Here is a 27,952-nt window from a genome sequence, read left to right as displayed (position 1 = left end):
TATTTTTCAGTTCTCGACCCACACCAAGAACTAGCATTGCAGTAGAAATAAGCAGTGCCACTGCCATTATGTCTACAAATTCACTACATCAAACATCTCCATGTCCTTCAGCAAAGGTGAGTGTAGGCTGAAGGAAACAGGAGGCTGGAAATTCTTTTGTGTAAGGAGTAGAGCATCCAATTTCAATAGGAAAAGATGGTATCACTATAATGCAAGGATAACAATAAAATAACTGACTGAACCAAAACAGAGTGAAAAGAATGAGGTCAAAGAGGTCCTTATATTTGAAAGAAAACAGCTGGAAATGTCTGGTAAAATATTTGGAGTAAAATAGGTAGAAGTTACACAGAAAATCAGCACAAACAGCTGGAAATCAACCTGATTTTTTATATTCTATTTTTACTTTGACCTATGGGAAATGGGGAGTGTAGAAACAAACCAATACACTACAACTGCTTAGAAAATGGTGACCAACATCTTAATTTTTAGTTGTTAGTATTGTTTAATAAGCTTTAGGTTTCAAGGGCCCTGTACATATGGGCCCTTTAGCACATCCTGGCGTATACATGGCATGCACAGCTGTGATGTCACTGCCGCACGCCTTCCAGACGGTGCGCATAGTAGTGATGTTCTTGCACTGCCACAGGCAGTTTGTGACGGTGCTAAAAGGAGCTGCTTTTTAGCGGTCCTTTTGTTTCCGCATAGCCGCACCGCGCAATTTGGATGCTGCAGTGCGGTTACGTGGAAAAGTACCCCGCCAAAGAGAACTTTTCCAGGTAATAAGATGTAATATGTTAGGGCTGCAATCTCATGAACACTGTGATAGCATATCAGGAACTATAGAATAAATCTGAAATCTTCATACAGTCGGCCTGATCCAGATGTGGGCTTCCAGTACATGTACTTGAGGTCATGTGAACGGGAAGCGCACCCCATTCATTTAAATGAGGCTTGAGCATGCATGAAATTTGCTTTACTGGGGGGGGGGGGTTGGAACAGATCCCCATGTAAAGCAAAGGTCTACTGTACAAGGTTGGAGGTAGAGCAATAACCTCAGAGGGGGAGATTTGGTTTTAGATCTCATCTCCATTCCCCCATGGATCTTTCTGTATCCCTTACCTCTCTGATATCAGAGCTTCAAGGAAGACTGAAAAATCCAAATAATTCTAGCTTCTTCATAGAAACTAGAACTGTCTGGAAGATTTGTGGAGACTCAGTTCTCATATTCAGAGTGCAATCCTTAAAATGTCTATATAGAGAACTAGAATATTTTATTTGTTTAGAGGCTGAGAAAGAAGTTTTCTTAAGTTTAAGACATTGTGAATGGATTTTTTGTTTTAAAATGCTGTGTTTAAAATAATTCATTTATTGTAAAATAATGTGTATTGTAATGGTTGCTTATATTCTAGGATAAAAACATATTCTGCAGTGAGGAGGATATGGAGTCCAAAGTGAAAGAGCTTATCTATACAGAGTCTGACCTTATTGTGACCCCAATTATTGACAACCCAAAGGTACTATAAAAAAGTTCTCTATATAGCCTTTCCGAATAGTATGTTCAGAATCATGCAGTGGTTTTTGTCATTTTTTTGTGCTATGTTTATGCATCGTCTATTCTTACACTTCCACCTAGTGTCCATATCTGGAGTTTTTTGGGGTTGGGGTTTTGTTTTTTTGGTAGTTTTATATGAAAGTGCTAGATTTCAAGGTTGGACTATTTCACCAGTAGATCTCACGGTAAGCTTCTGGACTTCTCAGAGTTTTCCTTGGATGTGTCCTTGGTGTTTTAATTATATGTTCTTAATATTCCATGGAATCCACTGAATGTCTTGAGATGTTGAGCTGAATACAGTCATTCTCATTTTTATTTGTGGAATATATTTTATACAGTGGGCCCTTGTTATTTGCTGAGGTTTGGTTCCAGGACTCCCTGTGGATAACAAAATCTGTGAATGCTCAAGTCCCATTAAATACAATGGAAAAACAAAATGGAGTCTCTTATATAAAATGGAAAAAAATTCAAGGTTTGCTATTTGGAAATTATACTTTTTTTGGAATATTTTCTAGCCTTGGATGCTTGAATCCATGGATAAAAAAATCAGTGGATAAGGAGGGCCGATTGTATTATGTACACATTAGAACTGTGAGGCAGATTAGTCAAACAGAATGATTTGCCAGCAATTGGAATTAAAAAGTGTACCCCCAGACTTATTATTTCATACCCAAATGCTGGAGCGCATACAAGTGTCATGATAATGATAAAGAAAAGTTGAAGTAATTGTGGCCTTCTGTATTTTACTGTTTGCTAAGAAGATATTGTTATTGTGTGCCTTCAAGTTGTTTCTGATTTATGGTAATAGGGTTTTCTTTCTGACCCATGGCAACCCTAAGTAAGATTTGTTCAGAGGGGGTTTGCCTTTGCTTTCCTCTGCAGCTGAGAGAGTATGGCTTGTCCAAAGTCATCCAGTGGGTTTCCATAGCTGAGTAGGGATTTTAACCCTGGTCTCCAGAGTCATAGTCCAATGCTCAAACCACAACCCCATGCTGGCTCTCAAAGAAAATATATAGTATACATTACAAGTTTCAGGTGCTGCTGATGTGAGGACAACCCAAGTTCTAATATTTTGTTGTTAAGATGACATTAATAGTCAATATATTTATATAGCCAAGATCTAAAGAAGTTGTTTTTCATGCTCAAAAAAGTTTTGGCTTTGAGTTTCTCAAAAAGCACATCCTCATCTTACATGGAAAATTACTTTTGAAACTTAGAGAAATTCCAAAATCAAGTTATAATATTATATGGTGTGGAGGTCTGCAAAAGGTGCTACTTAATATGCCTAAAAGTATCTATTTACATTCTGGCTTATATATAAATATTGATGACTGGGCATTAGCAGTGTTCAGAATTATGGGTCCACCTTTTTAAAAAATGCTAATATAAATATTGAGTATCTGTGTTACTACAGTGGGACTTCGGTATCCGTGCATGTTCAAGTCCTGTTTTCCCCAATGGCCAGGCTGCCATTAGGGATAACAGGACTTCAGGTGAAGCCCTGTTGTCCCTAATAGTGGCATGGGGACGTGTATGTGCTGCTACTGGGAACAACAGGGGTTGTCCCTAATGGCAGTGCGGCTATATACATGCACCACCATTGGAGAAAACGGGGGCTTGCCATCGGTGGATGCTTAAATCTGCAGATGGCTAATCCATGGATATTGAGGTCCCACTGTATTCATATACAGTTTGCTCTGTTTGTCTAAATACCTAGGAAATGCCTAATGCTTATAAATGAATAGAATTTAAGCAAAATTCAAACTTTATTTAACTACTTCAGTACTGCAGTATAAAGACAGATAATAACTCTAGCAATTAGGAGTGTGGGATTGTTGTGATTTGAATAATGTAAATTTTGTTATACTTCTAAGTTAGCCCACATTTAATTTTTTCAGTGACTTCCTGCCAGTTAGTAAGTTTGGTAGTTTTATAGTTTCACAGATCATTGGTTGATTATGCGAGAAAGTATTTGGTTTGATAATGGCTATATATTTTACTCTGGTCTGTGAAATACAATTTCCTTTCATTTTTCCTCTCAGATAGTGAAACAAGTACCAATGAGATTTGACGTGAAAAATTTGCATATCCCAGCACATTCAGGTACAGATATTTTGTAAAGATTTTGCAAATTAGTTATTTTTTCTTAAAGGTTCATTAAGATGTAGCTTTCCAGACTGTGGTTTTGAAGGATGTAATCTGAGACATATTTATGAAAATCCTCTCTGCCATGTGCTTAATTTAATGTATAATTTCCTGGGCAAGATTTATTTCAGTATGAGTCCTTGAAATTAGGATTGCCAATTATTCATGAATAATAGATGAAATTAGGAAGTTTTTAGTTTAGCCAACTATGAGGCTATATGGGCCACCCCTTTCCTGGCCAGATTGGGGCCGTGGCAACATCGTGTCGAGGCCCTGATCTGGCCTCTGCAGCCACAGGCCAGCACAAAGTGCTGGTCTGTACAGGGCCTATGATAGCAAATTGTGTCTTGAAGAAACTATGAAATTTTTGATTTAGCCAGTTCCTTTGAGTAGGAAGGAGCATGTAAATATAGGGCTTGTTCCTGATCTTCCAAACCAGTGGCTCCCAAACTTTGGTCCTCTAAATGTTTTGGATGTCAGCTCCCAGAATTCCTGATTGTTGGCCAAACTGGATAGGGTTTCTGTGAGCTGACGTCCAAAATAACTGGAGGATCAAATTTGGGACACTGTTCCAAAACGTAGTGTACATTTATATGTAATAGCTGCCAAAAATCTTGATTAAGATTCTAATACAAATTACCTTTTTGTTAATAATTCCAGCTTCTCTTGATTCTATGGTTTTATATTTTCTAATAGGTGATTGGATTATGTACATAACTCCTTTGTCCTGTTTACGTTTATATATTAAAACTACATATCTAGGCCAAGGGTGGGATTTGTGCATCACTCCAGATGTTGTAGGACTGCAATATCCCACAGTTTCAGCAGAATCAATGGTTCAACTCTAGTCAGAACTAATTGAATTTAGGCCCCACATCTTGAGTATAGTATTTAATACAGTGGGTTTGACTCATTTTAAGCCAGTGAGTATCCTATTTTGAATCTTACTCTGTTGATTTTGGTTTGTAACAATATGTCTAACAAATATTTAAATACATACTGCCTAATGATTCTGAAAATAAGAAGATTGTGGTAAACCTTAATTCGCAAAAATGTTTCAGTATCATAGCCTGCAAAGTATAACTGTAGAATATTTTAAGAAAACAATTTTTGATTTATTTTTCTGTGCAGCCGAAAAACTGTTGATGCTAAAAGAAGCAGAATGGGATGACTTCTTACAACAAGTATATCAGCTGATTGATTCCCAAGAACGGACCACAGGGACAGCCAGAATTAAACTGAATTTACTTTGCTATCTCTGCACTGTTGTTGGCAATAAAGAAGTAGCAACCAGACTAATCAGCACACAGCTGGTGAGTTGTACAGTTTGTCAAGAACCAAAAAAGTAAACAAAATAAAATGTTACCATGTCAGCTACCTCTTTCATTTTAAGAAACCAAGGCTTCAGTCCTATACAGTCTTATTTGGAATTAAGCCCCGTTAAACCCATTGAATTCTCCAAAGAAACACAGTGGCATAATCCTAGAGGATTATGTGGCTCATACTCCTTCCAGATTTTAAGGGGGCACCAGACAACATTGATAGGATCTTCTGATGACCTGAATTGATTTCTCAGTTACAGCAGCAACTGAAGGAAAGGGGAAAGCAGGTACACTATAGTTTAGTAGTGTAGTCACCATAATCTATCAATTTATTTAGAAATTCTGTTTGGCCCAAAACAGACGGGTTGAAAGGAATGGCTTCTGCCTGCTTAGGTGTATGGCATACAGATGACACATGCCCCTGGAGTGGCTGAAAGCCGCTCTGAGGCCACCTTATTTATTTATTTATGGTATTTATACTACACCCTTCAGCCCTAATGGCTATCAGAGCAGCTTACAATTATTATTTTTAATTAGACGGTTCCCTGCCCTCAGGCTTACAAGGCACTCTGAAACCACCTAAGGAATTCCAGAAAGAGTGGCGAAAATCTGCACCTTGCCAATGGCCTGTTTGGGATCACAATGGTGGCCTGCTTTGAGAGTGCGCGGTGTGGTTGCTGCAGTCCCTGGCCGATCGTGGGGCGATTGTGGATGGAGCGCCCAGAGGCCGCTCCTTCATACCTGTCTGCTTCACCCCTCTGTTATAAAAGGAGCACCTCTAGAAAAATGCAGGTGTATTCCATTCTGCTACATGGGAAGTGGTCCTTACCAAACATAATGTACATAATGAACATTAACAGCCCTTAATGGAATACCTGCCAAACTTTATGTCCCTATGCATGTTTACTAAGCTGTAGTACTTGATAACTACCCTCGAGTCGACTTCTACTCAAGGCGATCCTCTGTATGAGACATCTCCAAGACCCCCTGTTCTTAGCCTCGCTTCTCAGATCCTGCAGGTCCAGGCCCTGATCAAGTCTAGCCATCTGGCATATAGTCATCTTCTTTTTCTACTGCCCTCCACCTTTCCTAGCATTTTCTAACTATTCATTTTTCTTCATGATGTGGTCAAAGTAGCCTAAATTTAATCGCTATGGCTTCAGGGAATAGTTCGGGCTCAATTTGTTCTAGCATCCATTTGTTTGTCTTCTTGGGTGTTCACTCTTCCACAACACTGCATCTCAAATGAGGAGATGTGCAGACAGCCCCGAAGGGGTAGCCTCCAGCTGCCTCTTTTACAGCCAGATTGGGGCCATGGTAACCACACACTGCAGCCCCAATCTAGCCTTTCCAGGGCACAAAAAAGGAGTCGCAAAAAGCGGCTTCTTTTTGCACCCTGGAAAAGACACAGTAGCCACAGTGCTGTGGTTTTACGGCATTCTTTCGGTGCTGCGTCGTGTGGACACAGCACCAGAGGAGCACTGTGACACCGCACACCATGCAGTGTAATAAATTTATGTAAAATGTAAATTTATGCCATGGATGATTTGATATTTAATTACTGTATATACCCATCTATAAATCTAAAAGTTTATCCCCCAAAATTGACTGCAACTCCCAGGTTGACCTATTTACATGTCATTATGGTAATGTGATAGCAGGTCTTTCAGATTTCCCCATGGAGAGACAGTTTCTTTATCTCTTGAGCCAAGCAGAAAGAGTTCTGGGTGATTGATTGATACTGCTGTTTGTTTAAGAGTTCATCTCCCGCCCATGCGCCTCGCCTCACTGAAACGAAAGCTGAATGCTGAAGCAAAAAGCCTCAATGAGAGTCTTGCCTCACATCCACATCCACACACTAATGCAGCCTCCAAGTTTTACCCTCGACCTATCCATGGGTCATGGCTAAATTCATAATTTTTGTCCCAAAACCTGACCCTGACTTATACTCGAGGTTGACTTATAATTATATACAATATGTATCTTGAGCCAAGACCTAGAAAATATTTAACTATCTGTACTGATATGTTGACTATTATTTTGCAGCTTTAAATTGAACTGTTTTAATCCGCTTGGCTTGTGATCCACTGATATAGGGTAGTTTTAAAATGTCATTTTCTTCTGTACCTTGGACCACTGCAAATAAAACTACAGTGGGACATTCTTATTCATGAGTGTTCCATTTTGGATCCTCCCGTGGATGGCAAAAGTCACAGGATCTTCAATAGCCGTGTGCGTGTGGACGGCTGCTCTGCTGTGGCCACATGCACACACATCCATTAACAGCAATGGGGTTGCTGTTTGTAGATGTTTAAATCTGCAGATGGCAAGCCCCTGTTGGGGAGGGCAGGCTGTATAACACTAAACATACTAGATGTAATTTCTTATTCATTAACAAATCAGAACTTGATATTATTTTCAAATAAATTTCATTCATCTTAGTTTATGTCCTTAAATTCTAGTTCCCTGAATTAATACAACAGTTGCGGATTGCTCCAAATTGGGATATGTAAGTATCACATAATCACTAGATTCAGTAATTTGCATTAACCCTGATTTTTCTGAGTTCTTTCTGATGAACAAAATGTGGGGCTTCTGTGCATATCACAGGTCAGAAATGGGTGTTTCTTTCAGTGTAATATCTTATGTGAACTATTCAATGAAGACAAAATCTACCATTCACATACAGCAATCTGTGCATATGGCACATTGAGCCTTCACTTGTGATCTACTGTACTCTTATCTAGAGAAAGAGTAAGATCTCCCAGGCAACACCTCTTCAGTGCCAGGTTACTTTAGCTGATTGTCTGTTGAGGTTGTTCCAGAGGGAGTATTTTGATTTACAGCTAAATCGTGGATTAATAACTAAACAGTTGTAGGTTGCTAGGCTGCTTTACAATGTTCCCACTAATTGCTGGATTCTCTGTTACTTTGTCATCTTTTTATATTTGTTTAGCTTTCTTATATTTAATTGACCTTTCTCCCTATATTGGCAGAAAGATGGGGAAATAATAATAATAATAATAATAATAATAATAATAATAATAATAATAATAATAATAATAACAACAACAACAACTCTTGTAAGTAAAAAGAGCATCCCAGTCCCAAACATGAGATATGGTTCTAGGTCCAAAATACACTGCAGAAATAATCCAGTTTGAGACTGCTTTAACTGCCCTGGCTCAATGCTAGAGAATTCTGGGAACTGTCATTTTGGGAGACATTTAGCTCTTTCTGTCAGAGAGCTGTGGTGCCAAATAATCTACAATTCCCAGGATCCCCCAAGCACTGAGCCAGGGCAGTTAAAGTGGTCTCAAACTGGATTATTTCTGCAGTGTGTTTTGAACCCTAATATTATACCCCTTCCTTGCTGGCATTCCTATATTACACCCAAAGGGCACGTTCATGCCTTCTTTTTAAACGATTCTCAGGATTTAGACAAATGTTGAAAATAGTAGTGCCTATTAACTGTTTGCTAGTATTTACTATGAAAGAATGAAGAATACAGCAATAGCAACCCAAGTCTTGCAAATCCTGTTGAGATTAATGGAGATTATGGGAGCATTGTTTAACAAAATGCTTTCTATGGGGATGTAATATAACTAGAACATTTACTCAACATGCCCTTTCTGTTATTCCATTCTGAAGGATATTAAAGTATTAAGATATAAATATACAGTATATTAAAATATTGAGGATATCTTAAGGACTATTCTTAAGGATGTTTATACTTATATTTATTGTCGTATGAATACATTTTGATATGCATATACATTGACACTTCTGGTTTTTAAAAATAGCCTTCTCTTGAATGTTTCATGCTTTGTTATTGTGAAATTATAACACAAAGTAAATAAATTTCAGTTCTGTAGCTGCAATAGAGTTCTTTCTGCTGTATTGTAATAAATGGTTTGCTTGACTCTTCACTCCCACTTATCTGATTTTTATATCTCACCTCTGCCAACATGGTAAGAACCAAGTCAGGTCCTTACATCTTAATACTGACACTGTGGGTAGGCAAGGAACTGGGCAGTTTTGAATGGCCAAATGGAGAAAGGGTTAGGTACCTCACCCCTTCCTAGACACACAGTGACTAATCATGGGTAGCCTACTGGGAAATATACACTTTGTATTTTAAACTTTAGGTAGGAGATCTTCACAGTGAAGTGTATTTAGTTGCCTGATATCAATAGTTGTCTATCAAATTCTGATATTCATAAAAAGCTAACACCAAAGTACTGAGTGAATCATGACGCTGATAAATTTTTTGGTTTTCATATCAGTCCATTATTGGAAAAAAAGTAATTTGGCTTAACAATGCAGTCAAATAATTCTGTGCTAATTTGATGCTAATGAGGTTATCTGGAAGCTTATAATTAATTTTAATTCACAGTTATTTATGCTGACCAATTTATGTAACTTTTTAAATAACATGACATTTATCGTAGTGCTTATATTTGCAGATTTGAAGTTTTCATAAAGTTAATGAATACGTTTAATTACAGACGTGCCAAAGCAGCCCGGGTGATTGGCTTGCTTGCATTCCATACAACTGAACTTAAAGAGAATGTTCCAGTTATAGAGGTAATATCTCTTTTTAATGTAGTTATCAGATTTTCAAAAATAGCGTATGAGCAAATTTGATGTGAATTAACTTCACAGAGAAGTAACAGTCAGTTTTAAGACTGGCTTAAATGCTGAGGACTACATCATTGTAATCAATTGACTATTAAACTTTTATCCCACTCCCTTGAAAAGTGTTTGTATCATCTCCCTGAAGGTAGATTAGGTTAAGAGACCATGACTTGCCAAGATTAGTGAGTGACTGATTGCGACTGATTGATTTGTGACTGATTAATTATCTGAACCTCACAATCCAAGTTCAGATAAGTACCATGTTGCTTTTGTGTGCCTTCAAATAATTACTGACTTATGGTGATGATAATGTGAACCTATCACAGGGTTTTCTTGGCAGAAATTTTCAGAGGGGGGTTGTACTTGACTTCCTCTGAGGTTGAGACACTGTAACTTGCACAAGGTCACCCAGTGGGCTTCCATAGCTGAGCAGGGAATTGAACCATGGTCTTCAGTGCCCTAGTCCAATGGTCAGACCAGTGCACTGTGCTGGCTCTCCATGTAACTTTGTACTGTGTAACATTCTGTTAAAATGCATTTCTTTGGCAAAGTGGAGTCTGGAGTGCCTTGGTTAAGAAAATGTTCCAGAGGATTAGTTCTCTCATAAGGATTAAAAAAGATTTTCGCTTTTTAAAAGTTTGTAAGAAAAAGAACAAGAACATTTATCTCTGACACTTTCAAAAGAGTGTTGCATTTGGTTAACACTGTAATAAAGAGTAAATTATATAAAATGATATCAATATATGTAAGAATTTTAGAATTGTTTTTCTCTACTTTTTATCCTTGGTTTAATGGCTGGAAAGTAGCTTTTCAGTATGAAAGTATAATATTTCTCGAATGTTTTAAAGATAAAAGAGGAGTAGAGGTAGTGAACTGAATGTTCTGATGCTGTCAGAATGGAGCTGATAATCAAATGCAGTATTTGTCCAGAGTATTATTTGTGTAGTTTTACAGCTGCACGGATAACATCTTTTAATGGTTGGTGACCATTTCAGTGGCACATATGATTTGCTTAAAAGATTTCTGTGGCAAGAAATATCTCAGCCACTTCAAGGGAAAGTTGAGCTATTTCATTCGTCTTTAAGTCAGGTAATGCACCTCTTAGAGCCCTGGTTAGATAGCAGCAGCATAGTCCTGTGGTAGCTGAGCACATATATGGTGGCTAAGCACATGTATGCTTCTTTTGCCTCTAACGAGATTTTGGGCCAATAGTATGTACAGCTTTCTCAGTCCTGTGTTGCCATTTCCCCAAGGTCTGTAGTTACTGGATTTGGCACTTTTGGTTATAAGGCAGTTGAAATGAGACTCCCATTTCTTCTCCTAACAGGAGGGACTGCACATGGACAGCAGCAGATGAGGATGGAACAGGATGGGCTCTAAACAATATTGCTAAAATTCTATTTCTGTTATGATCTCAGCCAAATAATTGCTACCAATTAGCTATGTAATTGATAGGATATTCCACATAATCTGGACAGATCGGTGTAGTATTATTATATGAACCTCCACTAGAGGTCACTTAGACATCAAGATTAAACACAGGAGAAAAATCTTGATCTAGTAACAAATGTAGGCCTTAATAAAGTTAAACAATTACAGTAGGCTCTTGGTATTCACTGGGGCATGGTTCCAGCATCCCCCATGGGTACCAAAATTTGTGGGTGCTTAAGTCTCATTATATACAGTGATGTAGTAAAATGGCATCTCTTATATACAATTGCAAAATCAAAGTTTGCTTTTGGGATTTTTTGGGGTGTGAAAATTTTCAAACCATGGTTGGGTGAATCCATGGATGCAGAATTTGTGGATACAGAGGGCCCACTGTACTGTGCTGACAAAATTGGAAGTAGTTCTTTTTACCCCAAATCTTTTACTTCTAATAATTATACATTTTTCCAAACAATGCTTTATAACTTATGCAATGGTCATATGTATTCAATCATTGCTTAAACTAAAGGTTTTGTGATGTTGACCTAGATTACACACTATCCCAATATGTAGCTTTTTACCCACAGTAGAAGAGCAAGATTCAGACTCACAATCTCCCTCACTGCCTAAGAACCTTCAGAACATACTTCCAGAGGTCTCACTGTGATGGAATGTTGCACTAAAAACAATAAACAGTGTTGCCTTGATTTAAATTATATATATTTTTAATGTATATTTTTTCATTTTTTTTGTATTTTTTGCAAGCCACCTTGACTTCAGCACTAGGAAAAGGGGAGGTTGTTGTTATTATTATTATTAGCACAGAGATTGCCAAAAACACAAAACAAAGCAAATACATTGCATTTTTAGGTTGCAACACAACAAAATGTGGAAAAGTCAAGGGGGTCTGAAATGAACATAAGTAACTGTATGAGCCTTTAGCTCATCTTCTTTCTCCTCTGCTTTCCTTTCTGTAATGGCAGGTAACTGTAACTTTCCATGCTGCATTTCTCTTTTGCTAATATTGTCATTATTTTACAGGCAGTCACTCTCTTAACTGAATTGATCAGAGAGAACTTCAGGAACAGTAAATTAAAACAGTGCCTTTTACCTACCCTAGGGGAGTTGCTTTATCTTGTGGCCAGTCAGGTAAGATAAACAGTTCTGTGCAAACCTCTTTTCATTCCATGTGGCTATCTTAAACATTCTTAAACTTCTAGACTCCTTAGATACATAGCTCATGTTTTACTTTATGGGAGAAGAGCAAAAGATACTTGTTTTAAGGTATGTGGTCTGTCATTAAGCCTTGCAGATTTCAGAGTTTAGGGCTAATCCTATTTGTTAATCCCAACTAGAGTAGACTCACTGAAGTATGTACAACGCACCATTGGTATCTGCTGGGGTTTGGTCCCAGGATACCAAAATCCTTGGATGCTCAAGCTACATTATATACATAAATGAACTCATTTGAGATGTGGTGCTGAAGAAGAGTGCTGAGGATACCGTGAACAGCCAAGAAGACAAACAAATGGGTTCTAGAACAGATCAAGCCTGAACATACCCTGGAAGCCAGCATGACTAAATTATGGCTGTCATACTTTGGTCACATCATGAGAAGGCATGAGAAGAAAAGACAATGATGCTGGGAAAGGTAGATGAAGACAACATGCCAGATGGTTAGACTCAATCAGGGAGGCAATGGGCCTGAACCTGCAGGACCTAAGCAAAACAGTTGAGGACAGGGGATTTTGGAGAAGTTTCATCCATGGAGCACCAGGAGTTGAGGTTGATTGGATAGCAGTTAACAACAACATAGTAAAATGCCTTCCCTTATACAGTTGGTCCTCTGTATCCACGCATGCTGTATCCACAGATTCAACCATCCATGGCTTGAAAATATTAAAAATAATGATAATACATTTCAAAAAGCAAATCTTGATTTTGTCATTTTATATAAGGGATACGATTTTTATTGAGCCATTGTTTATCATGGGACTTGAGCATTCACATACTTTGGTGTCCAGTGGGAGTCCTGAAACCCAGCTCCAGTGGATACCAATGGCCAGCCGTATATAATAGTAACAACTCAAAGGGTTAGTTTTGGAATTTTTTAAAGCCACATTTAGTTGAATCTGTGGATGCAGAAAACATGGAGTTTTTTGTTATGTTTTGTTTACTGTAAAGAAATGGTTGTTCTGAAAGCAAGGATCTTTCTTTCGACAGTTTAGGACTCTAACAGTATCATGGATGAAACCTTAGAGCACATCTGCAAGGCCCAGAAAATGGGCATAGGTTTGCAGTCATCCTCTACCTGGAGCTTTACATGGTATTGTTGTTATGTGCCTTCAAGTTGTTTCCTGCTTATGGAGATCCTAAGACAAACCTATCGTGGAGTTTTCTTGGGAAAATTTGTTCAAAGGACGTTTGTCATTTCCTTCCTCTGAGGATGAGAACATGTGACTTGCCCAAGGTCACCCAGTGGGTTTCCATGGCTGAGCCAGGAATTGAACTTTGGTCTCCAGAGTCATAGTCCAACGCAACATAGTCCTACCCTTCAACATGGCTCTGAAGCTGGTGCACCTTACACTGCAAGTGACAAGAGCACTTATGCCTACAGACAGGATGATCCAGCAATTACAACTGCCAATACGACTGTCTTTTCTTTTTCCTTTCTTTTTCCTTTGGTGCACCTCCGCAGGTATAGTTCCTCGTGGCCATCAATGTGGAGTGCAACAGCCCCTCAAGAAGTTATCTTCTCGTTAGTCTGTTTGGAGGGACCTTCTGTGGTGGACTTCTCTGCCACCTCAACAACCTAAGCCAGTTATCATTGTCACCACCAATGCTTCTATACTAGGATAAGGGAGTCATTGTGGCAGTCTGAAAGTTAATGTCAAATTGTATGATTGCAAGAGATCTCTTCAACAAGCTAGAGCTCTCTGTCATCCTCAAGGCTCTCAAAGTGTTTTGATTTGTTCTTTTACTCCAGTGTACTGTTTGAACAAACAAGGTGATATGTGATCCAAACATTTCCTCATTCTCGTATGGGAGTGGTGTCTTTACTGATGGGACATTGCCATCCCCATCCATGTTGTCAGCCTAGACCATGTTCTGGAAGATACAAGGAACATGACAACACACAAATGGCCCCTCTTCATGTGCACCTACAATTTCCTTGTAGACAGGTCTGTCCATGGTGGAAATCTTTACATCTCTTCACAATATAATGTGCTCCACATAGGACAATGTATGAATGTTTTTGGAGATGCTTGTGGAGAGGAACATTTCTGTTCCCATGGTTTGCCACTCTTCTCTTGATGTTGCAGGATTTGTCTATCTTCCTTGTCATTGGTCTCTTCTGATTCCAGTTGGCAGCACAATAGTCTGTCCAGATCAGGCTTCTTTAGGCTAACAGGTTGGATTATCCATCCCCTGTACCACATGGCATGGAAGTGCAGAGGATTCTTAATGTGGCTTGGAAATCTTTTACACAGTGCTCATGGGCTCACAAATGGAAATAAATCCAGGAATTTGCTCAAGCTGTCAACTGATCCAGTCTCCCTTTTGAACTCCAGTGGGTCTTAACTTCTCTCTGTGCTAAAGGTCTATCCTTCTCATCACTCAGGATCTATTTGGTTGCCATTTCTGTTTACCACTATTTTTTGTTTACCACTGTACTAACAGTCCTTTGTTGTTTTTAGACCCACAAGTTAAAAGATTGGTCAAGGATCTGAAATGTCTATACCCTCAGATGCGGCTGTTATCTTTCAGTGCTACCTTTCTAGTAGTAATTACATTGGCTTATTACATTGGCTCACTGGGCTTCAGACTTATGTGCCTAGAGATCTGCCCCTCCCTACTTGGCTATTCATAAGTGTCCGGGATTGCTGCCAGCAATCTCTGACTTATGCTGATAACCAAGCCTGCAGCCAACACGTGTAGGTAAAACAAACCTTGTGGAGAAGCAGTCAAAGAGCAAGCCGAGGAAACAAGCCGGTGTCGGGGTTGCAGAAAGTCAAGCGTGCCGAAAAATGAGCCGAAGTCAGGAAGCCAGAAAGCAGCGTGGTCAAAACAGTCCGAGGTCACAATAGCCAAGAGATAACAAAGGTCCGGTCCGAGGTCAAGGTAGCAAGGTAACAAGATGTCTGGAGCTAGAGCGACAGCAATCACACCAAGGGCTCATGCAATAAACTCTAGCAACAAACTCAAGCCTCTCTTCCACTTAAATCAGGGAAGCTCTCCCTCGAGCCACCTGAGGCTGGTTTGCTAACTGTCTTTCTGCAATCCTCCTGGATCTGCGCCTGCAAGCACTCTCGGCCCTTCTCTCCTGATAAGAAGGTACTTGCAGGCATGCCTCGTCTCCTGAATCACCACTAGGCTGTGGCACCATAGAAGGCCTTTCCTCAGCACTAGGACCTGGTTGGACCTCCTGCTCTGGGGCTGGGGAAGCACAGCTGGGGCCTGGCAGAGCAGAACTAACACCTGACGTAGCCTCAATCAGCCCTTGCTCTGGAGGAGGCTCATCCTCCTCCTCATCCTCCGAGAGCTCATCTTGGCTGGCCATGACATCAAGGATAAAGTGGTACTGTTATCAGACATGTTTTATTTTTTATTTATTTATTTATTTATTTATACCCCGCTCTTCAGCCAAAAGGCTATCAGAGCGGCTTACAAATTGTTAGACATTTCCCTGCCCTCAGGCTTACAATCTAAAGAGACAAGACACAAAAGGAGAAGGGAATGGCAGTGGGGAAGGGGCAAAGTCCAGCAGATCTTCTCTCCCTCTGATGCCTGGACCACGGTAGATGGACGGGAGGGAGGGCCCTTCTTCTTTCAGGCAAGGCCTGATGGAGCTGGCTTGCCTTTCTCTTCCTCTGGATGGTGGATGGAGGGAAGGCCTTCTTCTTTCAGACAAGGCCTGATGGAGCTGGCTTGCCTTTCTTTCCCTCTGGATGGTGATGTCTTTTCTGCTTAAAGTGGTTTCATAATTCCATTTCAACCAACCAAAAGTTTTTCTCCCTTTGTGTGCAACCCTAGGAAGGAATCTTCTATTTGTTTCTTAGACATTTGTAGGGCACTTATCTTCTTAGTTTCATGCACCAAATGCATCAGGAACTCTGACAGAGTATTTTTGCTTTATGGAGTTATAAAGAAGGAGATGCCAGTCTTTTCTTAAAGACTGTCCAAATGGATTTTATACACAATTTGGTTAAAATCCCCTTATTGTCAGGTCTTCAGGCACACTCTACCAGAGTGATGGCTGCATCAACTGCATTGATTGCAGGAATGATGTTGCCTGACTTGTGCCATACTGCTATATGGCTTCAACAGTTTGCCTTTATAATACATGATAAATTGGACCATAGCACATGCTGACACATTTTTCAGGTGTTCTGTGATTTTTTCACTACTGGCATATCATCTTCTGTTTCCAGCAAGTAAGGTAGCTAGTCCTCCATTTGTGTGAGCCACAGAGAGTATGAACAAGAAGAAAGAGTTTGCTTGCTATGGTTCTTTGAGTGTTCATCTGTGAAATTCATACAACTCACCCATCAATTCTACTCATGTCCTGCCAATTTCTCCACTTGTGGTAGACTGAGAACTGAGAGAGGCAGTTTAGCAGTCTGGAATGTGCATGATAGAGGGTGAAGGTAGTTTTCCTGTCAAAAAACTATTCAGTTCTAGAATGTTCTGAATAAAACTCTGCATGGGCACAAAACCTATTTGTCTGAGTTCACAGATGACCACTCAAAGAACCACAGATAAGTAACCAGTTCTTTCTCATGTTGTAAAATTTTGTAAAGACACTGATGTAACTCACATGGCATTTGTACACTAAAAATTAGAAATGGAGATTCAAGTAATTACCTTGAGTTAGTGTAGGAAGCTAGTCTAGCAACATTAACCCACAATGAGGTGCACAATGAGGTGCAGAGTGTGTGTGTCATAATCTAATTCAGCCAATTCCATGTGCAATCTCAGTGACTCATCTGATAATGATTATTGTACCCGTCATTTGAAAACCTGATAACATAGTTGCTAACTTGTGCAGAAGTTAACATATTGTACAGAAGTTAAGAAAATGAGTTCAAAATGGTATTTGCTTGACATTAAAGGGACCATTTAAAACAAACAACTTCATAGATATTGTGCTTTTTAAAAATTATAATTTTTGAAATAACGGGTTATCCTATTATGTGCAGTTCATTTGATTTCTGGTCTTCCACATTCTTTACAGGAAGAGAAAAAAGAGCACCCTAGAGATTACTGGGTCCTTCCTTCAGCTGCTTACACTGTGCTAATGAGGTGCCTTTGGGAAGGGGTAAGGCTTTTGTGTTGCTCTCAATAGAATTTCTTCATTGTAATAACCCTTTAGGCATTGTGTGAAGATTGTAGCCTGCAGCAGTGTAGTGTGTTATCAACCAAGATTTCTTCTCAATTTAAATAATAGTAAGACTGTAACCCATAGAAGAACAAAGCACAAAAAGTAAAATGATTTTGCCAATATGTACATTGTTGTTTAATTTTGGAAATAAAATTAGCTTGATCAGTGTTTTATTCAGATTACAGAATTCTTAAAAGAAGATCTTTGACAACTAATACAATTCCTGTCACTTGTACATTTCTGATTTGTTTTGTTTTGTTTTTCTAGACATTAGTTGTTATGCCTTTTATGTCATATCAGTTCTCTTCTGACTTTTGTCTGTGGTGCCCAATAGAAGTAAATACTAATTTTGGTGTACTTGTTTCTGTGATTCATGCTGGGATGATTTCCATAATTTAAAACTCCAGACTACAAGCATTTCATTTTCAAAATGGAAAAGAAAATTTTATACAATATTTACCAGAGGTCAGTTGACATTGCTGGAGCACAAGGCACATTTGAAACCTGAAAATGCTTCTTGTAAGTACAAAGAATATATCAAGCAAACACTTTCAGTTTTTATTGCATCTTTTGTCTGAAACAAACAGCAATACAGTATTAAAGATTAGGTATCAGAAAGAAAAATGGAAGATGCATATACATACATACATACATACATACATAAATACATTAGTTCCAACTAGAGTAGACCAGTTGAATCAACTGGTGACTACCGAGTCACTACAGGAGTTGCAGTCCAAAAATATCTGGAAGGTTACAGTTGCCTAGTCGCTTTCATAGAACTATAGAGTTGGAAGAGACCACAAGGGCCATCCAGTCCAACCCCCTTGCCATGCAGGAACGCTCAATCAATGCTTTGATCATTAACTGACCAAGAACATAACTTCAGTATTTGGATCTTGTGTATCCAACAGTAGTTAATTCTTAATATGTTTTGTGTTCCTTGAACCATTTGTAGCACATACACAGAATTACTTCAATTTACTAAACATGAGAGAAACTGCTGAAACATAAATTCAGCCAAGAGTCAACTCTGTTTTCTGGCTGCCTGAAGGAACAATCCACATACACATGGATTATACATGCTATCAAGGCAGGAGTCCCAAGTAATGAGGTGTTGGTATTCAATATGAATGGTCATTTTTGGATAACCAGAAGAACAACCCCCTATTTGGAATTGTGGCTGGACATTTTTTTAAATTTCCTTTCATATTTTCTTGATTGCGTTTCTGATTAATATTATTCTGCTCTTTATTGCCCAGTAAGTGAATACACACACACACACACACACACACACACACACACACACAGAGAGAGAGAGAGAGAGAGAGAGAGAGAGAATATGTGTCTTAGATGAGAATGGGGTCAGTGTTTGTTAGTGAATAGAACTTTGGACTCCTAGCCTTAGTGGCTGGCATAAGGTAAAAATCCATGTGTGTGGATCTCTCCCTCCAGTCATCTGAGAATGAACATTCATGATAAATACTAACCTCTTTTCCCCTCCTCTCTTTGGCAGCAACTCACTGCAGAGGTAATCTAGGCTGATACAACTCTAACTTCCATGTCTCCATGCTATGGAATCTTGGGGTTTGTAGTTTGTTGTGACATTAGAGCTCTCTGATAGAGAAGGCTAAATATCTCACAAAACTACAATTCCCAGAATTTTGTAGCACTGAGCCAAGACAATTGAAGTGGTGTCAACCTGGATTATTTGTGCAGTGCGAATGCAACATTTGAGTGACACTGGCGCAATGGTGGCTGCTAGGTTCCATGTCGGTGAAGTAATGAATGTGCTCTGGATGTTAGTCTGAATTTTAAAAGTGAAGCTGAAAAAGTTTGACTGATCAGACAAAGGTGTTTTTTCACTGGAGGAAATTCTTCTGGATCCAAACAGTTGAATAGTTGAGAGGAATAAAATAGTTTTTGCGAAACTCTCATATGTGAACATCAACTGGATTATGCTGATTTCAACTTGATTTTAGTTACTGGATCTTTGAAAGTGTATTATTTTATTCCGCTGTAAGATTTTAGGGCATCCTCTGGCAAAACAAGCTTCCAGCAATTGATATTTTGACCTGTTATACTTCATTTATTCATAAATAATTTTGAACAATTATTGAACTAACGATTCAGGCAGGATGGTAAAATTGAAGCTGGCTGGGAATTATTCCCCAAATAATATGTAAATTGGGATACATAATAGAACATAATAATCAATACATAAGTATAAAATCATGTATACTTATAAAAAAACCCCACACCTGCACCTGCTCCTATGTATATAAACACTACCAGATCTGGACTAGCTCTGATTCAAAAGGAAGAGCTTGGGGTTGTAATAAGTTAGCAAAAATGTCAACAGCAGCAGGTTCTGTGTTAGATTATTGTTAGAAATTGTATTGCAGAAGTGGGCAATTCCCATGGATCAGTGGATGATTTTTCAGATTGGTGCAGCCTAAGGTGAAATAAGCAGAGCTTATTACATTTTAAAATGGATAACACTGACAAAAATCAGATAAAATATGTAAAAAGGGCTACATATGTTTTGATACGAGAGCCAACGTGGCATTGTGGTTTGTGTGTTAGACTAGGACACTGGGAGGCCAGGATTTGAATCTCTGCTTGGCAGTGGAAAGTTACACTCTTTTAGCCACAGAGAGAAGCAAATAAATAACATAATATAAAATCTCCCTGAACAAATCTCACTAAGAATTTTATATTATGTTATTTATATGTCAGTGTTCACCTGAACTGGACCCAAGGTAGCTCACAAAAGTTACTTTTTTAAAAGTACAGTTTTAAATACAGAATTAATCCCCGTGATCGGGGAATTAAACCCCCTGATAGCAGCATCATGTTGGAAATGAAGGCACACAACAACAAATGTTTTGATATAAACAACTAAAATATATTAATTTATTATAATAAAAGTCTTTATTAAGAAATGAAATCTCCCCAAAACCACTGAGAATGGCTGTTTTAAAAGTAATTTTAATCCATTCTATGTTCAATTCATTAGGATTAAAATTAATCCATTATAGAATAAGTTCAATGCACAGTGGATTTATGTTTTATAGAATTAAAAGAATGTACTGTAATTAGCTTTGGAACACATGAACTTACCTTTAATGGTAAAATAGCATAGACAGTATTGGTGGCATTTGTTGTTGAGGATGATGTTTTGTGCCTTCAAGTTGTTTCCGACTTATGGCAGCTCTAAGGTGAACCTACCATGGGGTTTTCTTGGCAAGATTTGTTCAGAGGGAGTTTGCTAATACTTCCCTTGAGGCTGAGAGAGTGCGACTAGCCAATTCTCTCTTCCAGCTGACTTGGTTTTGGAAGTACTATCAAGTGAGACTTCCTCAGTTAACTTGAACAGAAAGTGTTAGCCGACTGTACAGGGTGATCTCTATTTAGACTGATAATTAACAAGATAATTTACTTGTTAGTCAATTTTACTATTTTTGTGCACTTTTAGTTAGCCACTGAATTTCAGCAGCAGATCAGATAATTTAAAATTATTTTCCCCCCATGAGGTGCTTGTGGAGCACAAAAATGGGGTTGAGGGTTTCATGTGACCTGTGGTGGTGTGATTGCATTTGGAATGCTTTGTACCTTATTCTGCCATCTCAAAAAAGACACATAATTAGAAAGGGAGCCTTGAAGATCATAGGGATGGGACACTTCCCTATGAAGATACATAAGGGAGAGATTGATTTTTGTTTTACTACAGAAGATCAGATGACTAAGTGATGATACAGGGGAACATAAAATTAGGTAATGTAATGAAAATGAAATATTTTCCCCTCTCTCTTTCTCAGTACAGTTTGACAGCACTTTGACTGCCATGACTCAGTGTTATGGAATACTGGGAATTGTACTTTTGGAAAACATTTAGCCTTTGCTGTCAGAGAGCTCTGGTGCCACAACAAACTACAATTCCCAAAATTCCATAGCATTGAGCCATGACATTTATGAATGGTGTCGTTATTTCATCAGTATGGATGCAGCCAAAAACATAATTCCTCACACAGCTTAAATTTAATGGACAGATGCAGTGGTGGGCACTGGTTTGCAGAGTTTTAGAAGTGAGCTTGACAAATTAATGAAACCTTCTAGTAATCTCAGTGCTTAGAAACATTACTAGTACTAAACAACATTAATTCCTACCATATTTTAATTTTTTTACTAATCAGAGAAGCAGCTAGCTGATCCCAAGGCTCTACAAATCTGAAAGCAAAATATGGAATAATTCAGTTGATTTGCATGTCTTCTTTTTATATTGCTATTTTCAACATACTAAGTTTAATTTCACGTACAGTTATTTTGTATTTGCTGTGTTTTACTGTGTTAGTATAAAGTAAGTGGATTCCCTGGTGAGTTTTTGGAAAAAACCCTGGTGAGTTTTTAAATCAATTGCAGTTTATAAGGTTGCACTGGTTTTGAGAAAGCTTTGCAAAAATGTTTATATGTTTGTGATATGATGAAGAGACCTCTTCACTACAGAAGACCAAATATTAGTTTAGTTTAAGCTTCCATTTCAGGAAGCTAATTAAGCAGAAAATGGCACAATCGTCTTGCTTATACACTCTTTGATAATAGGTCCCAGAGGGGCTTAAGTGAGCCTAGCTCAGGTGGCAGCAAATTGAATTAGTTTGACAGCCTCATTGAGTTTATAGAAGATTGTGACAATCCATGACCCTTTCCAAGCCAAGATGCTGTGGTTATCTGGCCCAGGGCATGATTCGTGTAATTACTGGCTTCCATATGCAAAGCTGAAGAAGTTCTTAAGGGACACACTTGAATGCATGTAGTCAAAATCACTGTTGTATACTGTTAGAAGTTTGTTTGTTTTTACCATCCATAATAATTGATATCTATTGAATTTATAGTTTGGATTTGATTTTTTTAGAATGTACCTTTCATTTTCTGATTGAAGCAGTGTTAGAGTCTCAGTAAGTGATTTGAATTATTGGTCTTAAACAAAGATTTATTCCATTAACTTTTCAAGTATCAAGGTATTTTATTATATTTACATCAGGAATTAGCAATCTATAACCCTCATGATATTGCTGTATTTCAAAATCCATTAGCCCTAGTCATTATAGCCAAAGGTAAGGAATTATGGGAATGCATGGGCTCTGCCCCAGGTGATCAGATGTAACCGCATCTTAACCACAAAGGAGGACAAGTCACCATGAAATGTTGGATGTTCAAGAAAATGTAGGACATTACCATATAAAAGCTAAAAACACAAATATAAATATAAATTCATTTCATATGGTTTATTTTCAGCTGTATTACATATACTGTATTTTATTATGTACTCAACCATATTTTTCTGATGAACTCATCTTTGTTAAAATGCCTTGTTGGCTTGCAATATAGAACTCTGAGCAAAATAAATGCTTAAAATTCTACTTTATTAACAACAAACCTTTGACTGAAACTACATTTAAATTACTTTCATTTGTACTTTTCCCATTTGTTCTCTCGTCCTTTCTGTTTCTTCCTCAACTCAAATTGCACACTTTTGCCACCCCTTCCCCTTGGTGCCACTGATCTACTGCATCAACCCAGATGCTTCTTTCCTTTCCACACCTCACTCTGAAAACACATACACACATAAACAAAACCACCACATGGTTAGTACAGTCTTCTCACCCCTTCCCCTCTCCCATACCCTGAGATTGTGCTGCTCAACAGTTTTTCTGTAGTCATTAGGTTGTATTGCTGCAGGCTGTTCGAAGATTTTTGCATTCTCTTTCCCCCTCCTTAGATAGATAGGGATTTCCTGCATGCAAACTCTCTTGCTCTCTTTCTCATTCAAACTAAACATGTGACTTAGCGCCCAAATAACCTCATAAACAAAACTCTGCAGAAATGAGTGCATGAAATAATGGCCTTATTTTGAATACTTTCCATGTATACACTTGTGATTCTTGTGGCAGTATTACTGTAGCTTTGGAAACTCATTTATGTGAAGCTACAGTAGCAGATGGATGAAAATGGTATGGTTAAGTGAAGGAGGTTTGGGATTCAGAGATTGAGATTCTGTGTTGTCCAAGTACACAGACATCAGAAGGACATCTAGATCAGCCCTAGAGCTTACAGTGCTCAGTCAGGGAGCGAAATAAGAAGCAAGGAGTGGTACTCTTCCTATTTTTCCCACTAGAAGTTAATAAAGTTCAGCTATCTAATATGTAGTAATAAGGCAACCTAAACACTGAATATTTAAAATTATGAGTTTTGCAGACTATAACAGCAGGACACAGTGGAGAGCAGCTGGGGTTGATGGTCCTGTGATCACATATTTTTTCCCCATGCTGACTGATAAATTGGAGCCATTTTAGGGAAACAGTGCTTACTGCAGAAATCATATGTGAAGCACTGTGATTTCTTTTTTTATAAAACATAAATAATTAATAAGTTTAATACAGAATATAGTTGTGGAAGATGATGTCCCTTCCCTTAATCTATCAACAACTGCTAACTTTTTTATTTCAGTTTCTTTATAGTTTTTACAAATGAAATTGATTTAAAAAAAACCATTTCCCTCTTTCCAGGAAGAACGCATTATAAACCATATGGCAGCAAAGATTGTTGAAAATGTGTGCTCCACTTTCTCGTCTCATGCTCAAGGATTTATTACTGGAGAAATTGGACCTGTATTGTGGTGTCTCTTTATGCACTCAACCATAGATTCATTGAGAATAACTGCTATATCGGTAAGAAGATTTTGTTGTTTATTTATTGTTTACAATTTTTATGTTTTAATTTATTCTTCTAAAATTCTCGGCTGTAATCTCTAAAACTTCAGAGATCTCAAGATGTTTTATTCACCATTGAGTATTGTCAAGATGCATAGTAATTTACAATGTCCAAGGAGCTTGCAGATGAAATCTGACTGAGGAGATAAGAAAAATTAGAAAGAAAAATGATGAGGAAGAGAGAAGGATGAATATGTATTTATTTCAGTTTCACTTGCACACGTTTACTCATAGTGCAGTTTCAGGACTCATGGGGGCTATCTTTAGATGATGGTTCTTATGAGTATTGATTTGACAAATATGTCAGGATTTTATCTTTCTAATAAAAAAGTTCTAATAAGAATCTGCCTGTTATTAATCAAAATGTAATTCCTGAATAAGAGAGCCTGCATGGTATAGTGGTTTGAGCACTGAACTATGACTCTAGAGTCTAGGGTTCGAATCCTAGCTATGTACACCCACTAGAAGACCTTGGGTGAATCACACTCTTTCAGCCTCAGAGGATGCAATGACAAACCTCCTCTGAAGAAACTTGCCAAGAAACTCTCATGGTAGGGTTGGCATAAGTGGCAAATGACTTGAAGGCACGCAGCAGCAGCAGCAGCAGCAACAACAACAACAACATTCCTGAATTCAGACAGTATTATCGAGGTAATAATAGCTCTGGAAACCAGAGTTCAATTCCCCATCATCCATGAAACCAACTGAGTGACTTGGGCATGTTGCATGCTCTCAGCCTCAGAGGAAAGCAGTGGCAAACCACTTCTGAACAAATCTTGCCCAGATAGGGTCTCCGTAACTCGAAAATAACTTGAGAGCACACGCAAACAACAAAGGATAAAATAGGGGTTGGAATTATTATTATTATTATTATTATTATTATTATTATTATTATTATTATAGCGCTGTAGATTTGCACAGCGCTGTACATAAAAACAACAAATATAAAAGAGTAAACCTGCCTATGGCATATAATCTAAGAAATGATAGGATAATACAAAGAAAATACATAGCAATACAGGAAATGGTTCAATAAAACAGGCAACAAAAAGAATCATCAATCTTGTGGGTCATTGTCTTGTGAGCCATTGTTGTGGCTCCGTGCTCTTCCTGGACAATCCCAGTCTCCTGCACCTACAAATTCTTTTTGACCAAGAATGAATATAATTGCTCCCAGAAGTCACTGGAAGGGGCAGTTCTTCTTCAGAATAAGGCACAGCTTTCCTGGCACCTTGCTGCTCTAGCCCTCAACCAAAAACCCTCAAAGAGTGCTTACAGAACTAGAAGAATACAGAACTGGAAATATATGGCATTTCCAGTTTTCAGAAGGAAAAACATTTAATTTAGAGCACCTGTCTAAAATCCAGTGTGAAAGAATATTACTTGTCTCAGCACCTCCCTAATGTTGATATCTGGTTTTAACTGCTTAATCCATATTGTCTCCTTGATCTTTTTTCTGGAAAGGTTGATTGAATTGCCAAAACAAAAATCTTAATTGGGGCTGCTCTGCCAGCATGTTTATCTTTCTCTCATACGTAAGAACCACAGTCTCCATTGGGTTTTAATATGCGAAATGTTTGCTGAATGTTCTTTATGTCACATCAGCAAAGATCTTTCTTTTCCATCCTATGCAGAATTTACTGTGTTGTGGATAGTTTTGTATACACCCCATTTCATCCTGCACTCCAAACAAGACTGGGCACTTCCTTACTAATCAGTACATAGATGAGATTTTACTAGCTCTTATTGCTGGGGTGGTATAAACAGAATTAGACTTAATTTACTCATGATCTAAGGTCTTTTGATCTTCCCTTGGAAATAGAGTGAAGCATTATTAATGGACAGCAAATGGTACAGGGATGAAAAAGTCAGCTCCATGAAAAAGACTGTATTGCTGAGTGATAGTCTGAATGATAATTAAAATGCAAACAGAAAATAAAAGGATTCAGAGAGCTGGCAGGAGGAGTCCAAACCATGATCAGCAGAATTACTGGAAGCTAATGGCTATAAGTATAATATAATGTTTACCAATATAAGCTGTCAGGTGATATGATGGAGCTGCCTGATCTGAACATTTCTTTTATAATGACAAGTTTGAATGGACATGTTTCATTCATTCATGCTATAAATCTTAGGATGTATTCCATCCTTATTGATTAAATTGACCCATACACAGAAGCTTTTAATATGTAGGTTTTATCTTATCAAAATCTTTTATGTTTGCCAGCTGTTACTTTGTTTTTGTGTGGAAGAATAGTGAGATACACATTGCACTGTAATAAGTTCATTTCCATTATTGTTTTAGGTGCCTGAAAATAGGATTGTAGGGGCAGAAAAAAGGTCTTGTCCCAAGTGTTCTCCTGCATTGTGATGCTGTGTTTATACTCCATTTAACTTCAGTTACATCTATGTACTACTGTGCTAGGTGCAAATATAAAAGAAGTTTTAAACTTGTTATATTATTATTATTATTATTATTATTGTAATTTATTTTTATAGCACTGTAAAATGTACACAGCGCTGTACATACAAATGATCAAATTAATAAAAATGAAACCTGCCAATGGTGTACAACCCATGTTAGCCATGTATCAACGTACAATAACATTCAAAATCCACAAACCAGTGATAGCTTTTTTGGGACAACTGAAATGCACAAAATACACGTTGGAAGATTTTCAGGTTCCACCGGCTTCTTTGTCTGACAAAGGTGTTAAAAATTATACAAGAGAAAAATAATTATGACGGATGTTTAGTCACAGGCCTGTATTTTGTCAAGATGTTGTAGCTGTTCTCAGTTTAGGTAATATTGAGGGATGTTCTTGCAGGTAGACCCCTTCCTCCTGACCATGTGGGTACTCCGGGAAATAACGCTTAACTACCACCACCAGCACCAAAAGAAATTTCTCTTGAGATCCAAGATGCCTTCCCTTTTTTGTGAATATCTAGAGGTCTGAAGCCTCCCCACCACTCAGGCTCTAGCATTCAAATTCTAGCTAAATGGCATTGTCAGGAAGGCTGCATAGTACAGGTTTATCTGTATATTTTGTTAATTCATTTTCAATTTTTAGATTCAGTTCCTGCACCAAAGGAACACCCCAGCTGTCTGCTATCTGATCGGGTGGGCCGGGGGAAGCATGACGCCAAATTGGGTGCAGAATCAGGACAGGCAGCAGGTGGTACTTCTTTAGCTTTAATTTTTGATATTAGCAGTCTGTGCCACTATCTGCTCCTGGTCTTGTTTTGTTTTCTGAAACAATGGAGCTTTCTCAACTTCTGCTTCCAGTTATGGCATCTCTTTGATTTCTGTATTGACCATCTGGTGATATCCATGTATATTTCCCTTTGTTTAGTTACCTGAAGACTGTTTCTGTAGGGAACAAATTTTCAATAAGTTGAACTCTCACTTCATTTCTCAGTCCTAAACCAAATTCTCCATCAATGTTTGGTTCTGCTGTGTTTCTTCCTTTAGCATTCCAATCACCTGTGATCAGTAACATTATCTTGTTTTGGTATGTAATCCAGTTTGGCTGCCAGTGTAAAAACCTTTATGCTTTCCCTTCTGCCTCCATAGTTGGAACATAAACTTGGATTATAGTTATATTGGTATGTTTCCTATAAAGTTTTTTTTATATTATTCAGTCAGACTTTGCATTACAGTGGTACCCGGGATACGAATGCGCCGCCTTACGAAATTTCCGGGTTACGAAAAAAA

At 38.2% G+C, this 27,952-nt stretch overlaps 1 protein-coding gene across 5 annotated transcripts in view; it reads left to right on the top strand.

Annotated features, from left to right (window-relative positions):
- ULK4 (unc-51 like kinase 4) overlaps nt 1-27,952 on the top strand; it is a 195,055-nt gene that overhangs the window by 13,972 nt on the left and 153,131 nt on the right. For all 5 annotated transcript variants that reach the window (XM_042477193.1, XM_042477191.1, XM_042477190.1 and 2 more), the window contains exons 12-20: nt 11-116; nt 1,410-1,514; nt 3,595-3,655; nt 4,829-5,010; nt 7,482-7,528; nt 9,528-9,606; nt 12,127-12,234; nt 17,321-17,404; nt 24,034-24,195. In XM_042477193.1, the coding sequence (XP_042333127.1) occupies nt 11-116; nt 1,410-1,514; nt 3,595-3,655; nt 4,829-5,010; nt 7,482-7,528; nt 9,528-9,606; nt 12,127-12,234; nt 17,321-17,404; nt 24,034-24,195 (934 nt within the window). The remainder of the gene's footprint in view (nt 1-10; nt 117-1,409; nt 1,515-3,594; nt 3,656-4,828; nt 5,011-7,481; nt 7,529-9,527; nt 9,607-12,126; nt 12,235-17,320; nt 17,405-24,033; nt 24,196-27,952) is intronic.

This window comes from Sceloporus undulatus, chromosome 6 (assembly GCF_019175285.1).
Source record: "Sceloporus undulatus isolate JIND9_A2432 ecotype Alabama chromosome 6, SceUnd_v1.1, whole genome shotgun sequence".
NCBI lineage: Eukaryota > Metazoa > Chordata > Lepidosauria > Squamata > Phrynosomatidae > Sceloporus > Sceloporus undulatus.
Note: the sequence above shows the minus strand (reverse complement) of the source record. Positions and strands in the feature narration are given on the sequence as shown.